This window comes from Carassius auratus, chromosome 26 (assembly GCF_003368295.1).
Source record: "Carassius auratus strain Wakin chromosome 26, ASM336829v1, whole genome shotgun sequence".
Lineage (NCBI taxonomy): Eukaryota > Metazoa > Chordata > Actinopteri > Cypriniformes > Cyprinidae > Carassius > Carassius auratus.
This window is the reverse complement of record NC_039268.1, coordinates 13,840,698-13,853,000: the sequence shown is the minus strand read 5'-3', so window position 1 is coordinate 13,853,000 and position 12,303 is coordinate 13,840,698. Positions and strand designations below refer to the sequence as shown.

The 12,303-nt window shown below is 36.8% G+C and overlaps 1 protein-coding gene across 1 annotated transcript in view; it reads right to left on the bottom strand.

Moving 5' to 3' along the window:
* Positions 1 to 12,303, bottom strand: part of LOC113043968 (vacuolar protein sorting-associated protein 8 homolog) — a 159,301-nt gene that overhangs the window by 129,171 nt on the left and 17,827 nt on the right. The window contains 5 exon segments of the mRNA XM_074559808.1: positions 3,461 to 3,541; positions 6,628 to 6,781; positions 8,280 to 8,325; positions 8,386 to 8,494; positions 8,597 to 8,716. Coding sequence (XP_074415909.1) covers positions 3,461 to 3,541; positions 6,628 to 6,781; positions 8,280 to 8,325; positions 8,386 to 8,494; positions 8,597 to 8,716 — 510 coding nt within the window.

Below are 12,303 nucleotides of genomic sequence, written 5' to 3'. Positions count from 1 at the left end.
ACTTAATAACCAGAATAGGGTTATTAGGGATTCATAGCTTGGCCAGAAGCAACGGTTTAAAGTCGAAGTCAACTTCATGATGGATTTGTTTCTTACCAACATGCAGCTGTTCACGTCACAAAATGTCAATTGATAGACTGGAGTAGTGTGGATTACTTGTGGGTCACTGTGATGATTTTATCAGCTGTTTGGACTCATTCTGACAGCACCCATTTACTGCAGAGGATCCATTGGTGAGCAAGTGAAAGTTCTCCAGATCTGTGCCAATGAAGAAACAAACTCATCTACATCTTGGGTGGCTTGAGGGTAAGTACATTTTCAGCAAATTTTCATTTTTGGGTGAGCTATTCTTTTAATCAGTATAACATACATGACCAACAACAACAAATCAGCTTTTTAAAGATGATATTTTCACTAGCCTGCTTCAGACAATTCACCCAACATTTTTCCAAGACTGTTTTTCACATGGCAGATAAACATCCAACAAATTGTTAAAACCAACTTCTCATTGGCTAAAAGTTTTGTCGGTCAAAAATGTATCACAAAGCTAAAGGCTGGCAGTTTACCGACAAAATTGGCTATATATCTCAAGACTGAACTGCTTGGAGGCAAACTCATTTTGTTTGTGAGAGAGTAATATCACATACAGTTCTACAACATAAACGCTGATTGCATCATTTTTGGAGAAACATGATGGAGGGTAAATCTTTCAGACAAAATCTGATGAGAACATATCAACATTTCTAAAAGTTTACATGTTTGTGGACATTTTTTTTTTTCTGGTAAACTGTATCTTGTGATGGACAACTCACCCAAGTGTGATGGATTGGATTTGTCTCACGGTTTCATAATAAAGGTATGAAGTCCTATAATGCTGCTAAAACATCTATATTAAACAACGACTGGATGTTGACGTTAAACTCGTAGATATTTAATGGCAATTGTAATTATATTTTTGTACAGTATTCTATATATTAAAAGTAAACAAAACTAAACAAAGTAACTGACATGACCAAAAGTCACCCCTCTTCCATTTTCAATCGATTAGTGTAAGAGACCTCTCACAAAACATATTCTCAGAGTAAACCCCCTTCTGTTGCTCTAGTCCTTGCATTGCCGCAGGCTCTTATGATGTCACATGCTGTCTGCTGGGACTGTGCCAGATCCTATAGCACCATTATTTTTGCAATTTTGTCAAATTAGATACAAATTCAGAGCTAAGTACATGAATTTGTTTAATGATGTAGCTGCCCACAGAACAGTGTACTCTAATTTTAAAAAAGAACATTATTAAACAGCATTTCATTTTGTAATCAGTTTCCATTTGGCAAAAACATGAAAAAAAAATGGACAGGACAGTGGTGAGACCAGCTAGGCTGTATGGTTTAGAGACAGTGGCACTGAGGAAGAGACAGGAATCAGAGCTAGAGGTAGCAGAGTTGAAAATGTTGAGGTTCTCTTTGGGAGTGACAAGATTGAACAGGATTAGGAACGGGTACATCAGAGGGATAGCTCATGTTGGACGTTTGGGGGACAAAGTTAGGGAGGTCAGATTAAGATGGTTAATATAATATAATATATATATAGATTTATATAAATTATCTCAAGTGGTAGAGCATTGCATTAGCAGCGTAAGTTTGTGGGTTTGATTCCCAGGAAACACGTTAGGTAAAAAATGTTAGCCTGAATGCACTGTAAGTCTGCTAAATGCATACATATATATAACACGTTCAGAGGAGGGAGAGTGAGTATATTGGTAGGAGAATGTTGGACATGGAGCTGCCAAGCAGGAGGCAAAAGCCCCTGTCTCACTGCCATTCCGGCAAATACAGGGGTATAGTGTTCCTGCAATTGTTCCCAGGTAGCTAGATTTTGCACTTTCACACTGCCAGTGATTACCCGGGATACGTGCGTGCTTTCACACACAACCCGTAAAGATCCCGTAACGACACGTGACATCAGCGCGTGACGTGTAATGTACTAGTCGAAAACATTAGGTACGTTATATATATATGTTATATATATAGATAGATAGATAGATAGATAGATAGATAGATAGATAGATAGATAGATAGCTATAAATTATCTCAAGTGGTAGAGCATTGAATTAGCAGAACACGTTGCACTGTAAGTCTGCTAAATGCATATATATATATATATATATATATATATATATATATATATATATATATATATATATATATATATATATATATATATATACATATATATATATACATATATATATATATACATATATATATATATATATATATATATATATATATATATATATATATATATATATATATATATATATATATATACATATATATATATACATATATATATACATATATATATATATATATACATATATATATACATATATATATACATATATATATATATACATATATATATATATATATATATATATACATATATATATATATATACATATGTATATATATACATATGTATATATATATATATATATATATATATATATATATATATATATATATATATATATATATATATATAATGGGTGAGAGAGAGAGAGAGAGAGAGAGAGAGAGATCTGTTCAAAAACATCTCAAAATGATTATGATTCACTTTACAATACCTGGTTGGCAAAATTAAAATGATCCAAATATCAACCAAACATCTCAGAAATTGGCCATTGGGTTCTTCATGTGTTTATGAATATAACTTTTAGGTAAATGGTCTTAAAAATGACTTCTGAATCTTTAATCTATGCTCTTTACAGCTTGATCTCAGCCTCATCTACACTGTGTATCAGATGTAAATTTTATACTGGCTGGCCTGAAATGACTCCTCCTGTTTACATACAGGTCAAATATTTCTTCATTTTCTTCATACAGAAATTCGTACAATACAATTTTTTGACAGATCTACCATGCATTCTAAGACTGTTAAATGGGAAATATACATGCTTCTGTAAAAGTCACTATGATTTTACATAATCATTTACCTAAAAAAATTGTGCTTAGTAGCAGAATGTAATGTACTATATGTTTTATAATTGCTATTTTAGCATTACTTAAATACTATTATAGATTTAAATAAAAATTCAAAATATTAAACTTTAATTAAACTAAGTTTTCATTATATTATTATTTAGCTTTTATTTCTTTAGCTTAATTTTTATTCATTTTAGTGCTTAAACTTACTTTATTTCAGTTAGTTGTCCAGGCAACATGTCTAATTTTCATATAATTTTTTAAGTAAATGTTTATTGAATATTCATATTTTAGTTTACTTCAGCTTAATTTCAATTGAGGAAAATTATTTTAATTGTATTTCTTTATTTAAATTTAATGGCAGTGCATACTTGAATTTATTCTTCAAGTATTCTTTAAAATGATTTCTCTCATTTCTAAATACTTTCAATATTTTAATAACCCACATGATTGTTAGTGAGCATCTGACTCACGCTCAGACTGATGAGGTCACAGTTGAGTTGAAGCTGTCTCTGTTTGATGACATGGATGGTGCCAGACTCATCCTTTTTAACCTGAGCACCAAAACAACAGAATGGGTTGATTACTGAATGACCTTATAAACAGGTGAAGTATGTCATTTCTGTTCCACTAGCAGAACTAAACAGATTTATGACTTGTTTTCTAACTACTTTTAAATGTCTCAAACAGTTATCCCTCCCCAAACTGGTGCTATTGGTGTGTCTGGCCACTAGGGAAATTCAAACAGAACAGAAATGTCACACTTCACCTTTAAGTCTACGTTCATTTTATCACTTTGAAAACAGAGTTGCTCAATCAGACCAGCAGGAAGTGGATGGTTTTTCCTCTACAGAAGGGCAGGATGGGGTTGATTGTTTTCTGTGCTGCCACAAAGGATCCGTCTGCATTCAAAAACATTTGAAATGTACAAGATATTTAGAACTGCAATGAATAGAGTCTAGGCCAAAGACACAGGTTTTCTGCTACTTCCCTGTTCACACTGCATGTTCTTATTGTCACACTTTCTGGTGCTTTTTGGACCTCGCACCTAATTGGCATCTTTTCCTACCAGCAGTAACTTTTCCTATGAGAAGATGCCATGAAAATGTTTGCAGGAACCTCAGAACTCCTTCATAAGCCAAATCAATCATGTGTGGCAAAACTGAGTGATATTTGCACACTAATGGGCAGCTGGTCCATGTGCTCTGTGCTAAATTAATCCAATTAAGCGAAATTTAATTAAAGAGAACAACCTCCACACAAGCATAAAGGAGACAATAGACCAGAAAATGAATCCAGTTCAACAGTCGCTTCAGAACTTTTGTGTAGAGGTTTACAGAAAAGAAAGAAACAGTTTTCGGTTCAGTGTACTGAAGATCCGAGAACCGATGCAACCTCTTCTTGACCAGTTTTGCCAAGTCCGCTTATTATACGCGACTTTGGGCTTGTTTTTCTGTAAAGTCGCTTACAAATATTGGTAGTCGCAGGTCGCGTTTTTTTGGGCTTGTTTCTAAAATGTAGTTGCTTATTTGGGATTGTTCCTAGCACCATAATAAGTTATCAACAAGATATTTTCTATATATTATTAAACGTAGGAGTTCTAGCCTGGTTCTAGCCTGTTCACTCCTACCCTTTTCCCCATACACATAGGAGACAGCAGAGTTTTTTCCCACCCACATCCTGCTTCTAATTGTAACCGAGTAACCGAGTACTAGCCAATCAGAGGCAGAGCAGGGCATCTTTTTTTTTTCTGGCTGGCCTAGGATAACGTCGTCAGTGAGTGACGTAAACTTTAAATAAATGCGGGCAAGTTGCGACTGATGGTGACTGAATGGACTGTAGAAGAGTTTTTATTAGGCAATAATAAATAAAGAATTTGTGTATTCAGGATGATATTTATTTGTGTGTGCAAATTTTAATTATCCTATGTTTACTGTGTATATAATGTACTAGGTACACCAGTCTATGTTTGTAGAGAAAGTTGCTTGTTTTGGGCTAGTTTTCACAAGCCTGTTTGCTTATTTGTCTCGCGAGATCTGGCAACACTGTTCTTGTCCCGGGTCGAACCCCGCAATGTTACTAGGTCCCCGACCTGGGTTCAATTCAGTAATCAACCCCGGGACGTGTTTGCTTTCACACAGAAGGCAACCCGGCAATGTTCCGTAAATATTGCGTGTCCGACGTGTAGTGTGAAAGGGGCTACTGACACGTTCTTCAGTTCAGTATCATCAGCTGCTCTACTCGTGTTCATGTTGTTTACTACAAACTCTATTTGTGAATGTGTCATCATTACAGTTACAGTTCATTTTAATGACATGTTTGTAAATGAAGATCAGCGCAGACAAAGGCTGCAGACAGCAAACCTTGTTTGTTATCTTTATTTTATAAGTGCACGAAGTTTTGTTGTTATTATGTCTGTATCCAAAAAAAATAGACCCTTTACAGATTCGATTGATGTATTGCTCTTATCTTTACGATTAAAACTGAAAGTGTAATTTAAGTTCTTTTCGGGGTTATCAGGAGAAAATGACTCAAAAAGCGTATCCGCGTTAATCGACTCCAGAGGGTTAACTATAAATACAGTACAGATATTTCATAAATCATCCCTTATAAACAGAGTCTTTAGAGTCTTAATTATTGTCCAACTTCCCTGAAAACCCCTTTGGCCTATACATATACAAATTAGAAACATCCTAAAAAATAAAAAAAAATATTATCACACTTTCCGATGTTTAACAAAATACTAGTAAAAATTACACGCATGCGCAGTATCATCAGTTCATCGGTTCTCATGGGTTCTCATTCAGATGCAGACTGCTCCAGCAGTGGGCGTGTTCGTTCGTTATCTAGCTTGGCTCAGTGTTCATCTTCAGTTCTCTCTTCACAGCAGTTCAGTCAGTGTATTGTTTGAGTAAATAAATTACTCCAGGATATTGGTTTATTCTGACTCAGAGGGAGTGTCAGCTAAAGTCATTTGTGGATTAATGCTTATTGGAGACGCGAACTGTTTAAAACGAACATTCATTTGCAAATCGGACATCACTAATTACTAACTAGATAATTACCCTCTAATTATAAGTTGAGAAATATCAATATTTATAAGATAACATTGAGATAATTTAAGGCAACTGGAAATGTAATTTTTAATTTTATGTAAACTTAAAACATTTAAAAATATCACTTAAATGTTTTTTGTGCAATCTGTTACAAAAGCATGTGCTCCAAGAAACAAATGTTACATTAACTGAAAACCCTACACTGTCAAATAAAATTTACTTTACAAAAATAAGCGAAAACCAAAGCATGAAATGTATCCATTTTGCCCTGAATTGCATAGAGTCATCAAGATGCTATTTCAGGCTGAAAAGGAAAATTGACAATTTTGTAATTGTAGAGCAGCAGAGGTATTATTTGACAATCGAACACATGAAACAAACACTGGGCCAAAAAATTTATCAGTGCACTGAATATGAGACATGCCTAGCCAAGTGCACAATATATATATATATATATATATATATATATATATATATATATATATATATATATATATATATATATATATATATATATATATATATATATATATATACATATAGTTTTTTCAGTAGTTGGCAGTAGAAAGAACGTGTGAGTGTACCTTGGTGAGTGAGGCCATGGCCAGCAGGGAGTACTGGGTAATGGGATGATCTTTCAGTTCAAGTCAAGCATGTAGAGGCTCAACACAGCAAACCTCATCTTTAGAACCACTGAATAAACACCTGGATTCACATGTCCTCATCCCCATTACCCTCCTAGACAGACAGAAAGAGAATGTGTGCACATTCATAATCCAGAACCCCTGTAATAGAGTCCCAGCATTATAGCAGTGAATGATAGATACCTGTCAGGTTTGTTTTTTACTCAACAAAAGCATTTTGTGGGAAATGAATGACAATTTACTCCTTCAATAAGACTAGAGTCATAAGAGATTTCATCAAATGATACGGATTCAGATAATTAGGTTCCTGTTGGAATCTCTAAGTTGAGGGATGTGACAGATAAAAATGATAAATGTCTGGTAAAATATGAATGTAAAACGTAATTGTTCAATATAATAATTTATAATGTAGAAATAGAGTGGGTATATCATAATAGCAAAGTGGGACAGAATATCAAGTCATATTAACAACAAAGCAAAAATATAACATTGTAGTGCAGTACCTAACATATTTACAGTATGGAATCACACAAAAAAACTAATGCAGGAAAGAAAGTGAAAGAACAGAAAAAAATATGGTTAAGAACAGGAGCAAGAATATATATTAGTGATTAGAGATATATTAGATTAAAGATTATATATAAAACTTATATTTATTATGTGTATACACATGCATGAATATATTTAAAAACGTTATGTTTATATATTAAATATATTTATATAGAATATTAAATATATTACTTTTTTGTAGTCAACAGAAAGAATACATGGTTCAATACTAAAATATAGGAAAATGTGTACACTTAAATCATAGATATTTGAAGTAGAACTAACAAATTTTATAAAATAAAAATGTTTTATTTGATTTAATATATGGATATTTTTATCTGTATGTTAGTTTTAATCATTTATGTAAATTAAAAATACTACAGCTATACTAGCTCACTTACAGGTTGCTTTCTATTTAGTTTGGGAGGGGGGTGAGAATGTGAGTCTGTTGAATATTTTTTTAAGCAGCATTAGGCATCTTTATGTTGTGTCCACCTTTGTTTCACTGAAAATTGTATTATTTTGAATTAAATCTTACTTTTATTATTATTATTATTATTATTATTATTATTATTATTATTATTATTATTATTATTATTATTATTATTATTATTATGTTTAGTCGTTTAGTTGTGTTTTTAATGTCTGGACAATTTTACATTTTAGTTAATTAATTTTTTTAAATAAAATATATATTTTTAAAGATTAAGAAATTTAGAAAGATTTAGAAAGATTTAAATTAAATAAAATAGATCCACTTTCCTGCAGAGTTTAGCTCTTACCCTAATCAAACACACTTAAGGATGCTAATCAATGTCTTCAAGATCAGTAGGAAATCATAGGTAGGTTAGTTTTATCAGTGTTGGAACTAAACTCTGCAGGAAAGTGGCTCTCACAAGCCAGAGTTGAGGATCCCTGGTCAGATGCATGAGGCTCTACTGCCCCCTATACACCAGTTTTCTGTAATACAGTACAGTGTTGTAAATGTGCCTTATAAATGTGATTTATACAATACAAGATGTTTAAGATGAAGTACATCTCACCTGAATGACATCTCAAACACAGATCTGCCACTCTCATTACACACAGCTAGAGAAAATAGAAAAATGCTTTATTCAATGTCAATGAACAACAAAGCATGTAAAGTACAAACATAAGTACAGTGCATAACCTTTATATGTAGTATGGCAGTGCCAGGTGGATGGGCGTCAATGATAGTAAGAAGCAGTTTAACATTGGCCAGATCCCACATGGTGATCTGCATCAGGAATAAAATGACACTTCACATACATTGACCTGATTATTATAAGCTATTTGCCATCAAGATTGCCTGTGAGTTTAAGGATTTGCTGCATCTCACCTGTCCTTTGGCAAAGCCACAAAGCAGTCATGTGCCATCCTGATTAATACTGAGAGCTGACACCTCCCCATACTCTGCTCCTGTAGCTGTGGTGCCCAGACAGAGACGCAGAGCCTGGTTCTGATTTGAAATCAAAATATACCAATCAGACAAAACAGCATTAAGGGTGGGTTATGAACCAATTATGTCCTTTAAGCTTTATCAAAAACATAATAAAAAAAAATTACACACACACAGTGGTTTGTTTTTGTAACAATACTTCCAAATGCAGCCGAAAGCAAAAAAAAAAAAAAAAAAAAAAACGCTTTAAATGGTTTAGCATGGTCTAAGGCAATTTTACACTAGACACATAAGCAGATACATAGGCACATATTTTTTTCTGCACCCATGTTAACAGGTTAGAGCATTCACACTGAAAGGTGAGACACCACATCACTATGTCAAGTCAAGTCACCTTTATTTATATAGCACTTTAAACAAAAAGGATTGCAACATTTATTAGGAAAACAGTGTGTCAATAATGCAAAATGACACTTAAAGGCAGTTCATCATTGAATTGATGATGTCATCATCTCAGTTCAGTTTCAATAGTGTCTGTGCATTTATTTGCAATCAAGTCAACGATATCGCTGTAAATGAAGAGTCCCCAACTAAGCAAGCCAGAGGCGACAGCAGCAAGGAGCCAGAACTCCATCAGTGACAGAATGGAGAAAAAACCTTTGGAAGAAACCAGACTCAGTAGAGGGGCCAGTTCTCCTCTGACCAGATGAAACCAGCAGTTCAATTCAAGGCTGCAGCAAAGTCAGATTGTGCAGAAGAATCATCTGTTTCCTGTGGTCTTGTCCTGGTAATCATCTGAGACAAGGTCTTTACGGGGAACCGGTATTTGGAGCTCTAGTTGTCCTGGTCTCCGCTGTCTTTCAGGGCTGTAGAGGTCTTTTCTAGGTGCTGATCCACCATCTGGTCTGGATACGTACTGGATCTGGTGGCTACGGTGACCTCGGAATAAGAGAGAAAGAGACTAATATTAGTGTAGATGCCATTCTTCTAATGATGTAGCAAGTACAACGGGTGTTATGGCAAGTGTTCCATGTTCCGGTTTACCTAATTAATGCAGCTTAAAAATCCTTTAATTTTGGATCCTTGGGTCAGGATTTGGATATTAAAAGCATATGTAGAAGAAGCAGTGCTGTGATCATTCCTATTCTTGCTGTGCTGTTCACACTGAATAGTGAACTAAAATACCTGGCCAAAATACATGTACATACAAAGAATCATAAAAGCATGTAAGTCGTGTCAACTGCAGTGCAGTGCTGTCAAAAATGGGGCTCCCTTTCAGTCGGTCATGTTCGACGTTACGAATGGGATCTTGCCCGAGAGCCCTATCACCTTCGAATGGTACAAAACGAGCCAATGGTACAAAGTATCTTGGTCTGCGGAATTTGCATCGCGAGCTCCACCCCGCAGAGCAGGTATATAAGGGGCAGCGCGTGCAACTTGCATTCAAGCTTTCGCTTCGGAGCTGAGCGCATCGCTTGCTGCTTTCACCGGAGTATTTACAAGCGAGTCAGTTGGTGTTGATGTGACAGTGCGATTCAGCGGTTCATCTGGGTTTCCTGCAACAGCTCCCGCGTTCCCCTGAGTGCTTCAACACCCCTGAAAGAGCTTTTCTCTTTTCACAAAAGAGTAACGGGTTGATTTTCGTCTTTTTAAAGATGTCATTTCGCCCGTGTGTTTCTGGGTGCAGTCGATACATCACTAATTGTGACGGCCACGATCGCTGTGTCACGTGTCTGGGTTTCCAGCATGCTGAGACTGCGTTCGTGGATGGCTCATGTTCTCATTGCGGGGACATGACCTTCTTGGTGTTGAGATCGAGAATCGATTACCTTAAAAGGTATAGAGTCCCCTCTGCCAAACTCCGTTCTAGCTCCTCTTCTTGTAAGAGGGCTACTTCAGCTGGTGGCCAGGGTGATCTGAGGGTTACCGTGTAGACTTCCCCGACGAGATGTCCAAATGAACGTACCGGTACACTAAAAGCACACTCTGGGCGCACGGAGAGGTGGGGGTACGCTCATGAACTATATTTGGAAGTGGCGGTACTGAGTACCGGTGCATACCGGCCCACTTAAAGCACTGAGTGGAATCCTCCGGCCTGTCCTGAGCGCTAGAGGCTGGATGATTGGTTCCTGTGGGCTGCTCATGCGGATTGCCAGCACCCCCCTCTGGTTCCTTTCTTCCCAGAAGTGCACCAGGAAGTAACCAGTTCATGGAAGGCACCCTTGAACTGCTCGAAACCGTTCTGGTACTTCCTCCATCTTCACTGCCCTCGATGGTAGTATACCAAGCGGTATGCTGGGATTTCCCCGGTGGAGTGTTCTGTTGCGATGCAACTGTGTCCGCAGAGCGCCTCCGCTTGGCGTAGTGGTCCCAAGCTGACCTCCAAGGCCTGTAAGTTCTCATCCACGCCTGTGGCCAAGACTTACAGAGCAGACGCGATCCTTGGGTCAGGTGATGTCCACTTTGGTGGTCCAGGAGTGCCACCTATGGCTGAACCTGGCAGACATGAGGGAGTCTGATCAGGCTCAGCTCCTCAACTCCCCAGTCTCCCAGGATGGCCTCTTCGGCAACGCGGTAGAGAGCTTTGCCCAGCAGTTCTCTGCCACCCAGAAGCTGTCTGAGGCCATCAGACACATTCTGCCCCGGTGGCCCACTGCTGCGTCAGCCTGCTCATCACCGAGGACGCCCCCCTGTGGCCTCCTTCACTCACGCTCGGCCACAGCAGCAGCCTTCACCCCGGCTGCAGTGAGGAGATGGCCGCAGAAGGGCGGGAGACGTCAGCTCATCAGGAGATGGTAGCAGGACCACTCCTTTCCCCGGAGGAGGGCCGGGGGAGAATCCTTTGTTCTCGTTTTCTTTTTGTTTCACCATTGGCCCTGCAGCCAGTGGTACCCAAACCTTCACCAAAAGAGCTGTTTCCTCTACCTCCAAGTCCAAACCAGGTTCAGCGCTATGATTTCCGCGAAGCAGAAAACGAGGAGGGAATCTCAAAATCCAGTCATAAAAATGAAACTTACATTTTAATATGGACAGTCATGGAATTTGTCAAAGTTAGCATAAATTAATCAAATTAAATCTCCATATGGACCAGTATCTGTAAATGTTAAGCCGCAAAAGTTTTTTGAAATATGAATCCGTGTTCTGCGCATCTCTGTGTGAATTAATGAATGGCAGAAATGTGCAGGTTTGGTTACTACATAGACTGAAGCACATGACGCTTGCATTAATTTCAGCATCTGAGCTTCAGAGTTCTCTCTCTCCATCAAGTGATCTGAACTTTTCAGTTCATCTCATTTAGAACCTGTATTTGATGCTCTGTAAACTCTTTGTGAAGGCATGCCTGAAAAGGTTTTGGATTTTTTATCATGTGTTAATTAAAAAAATATTATATAATATGACTGGCTGTGTTTATTTATTTTGTTTTGTTTTTAATTGTATTTATATGATATTTGTATTTTTGTTATTGCATTTTTGCCATGAAAATAGCTTTGAGTTCTGACATGGCATTAAATAAAATAATCTGAATCTGTGTGAAGGCGCACAACTCAACGTGGTTTTAATGGTAGCGCTGTTTCTCACAGATGCAAAGAGAGAGAGAGAGAGAGTCTAACCACGCTGAATCGACACGCTATATGTAAACTATTCCT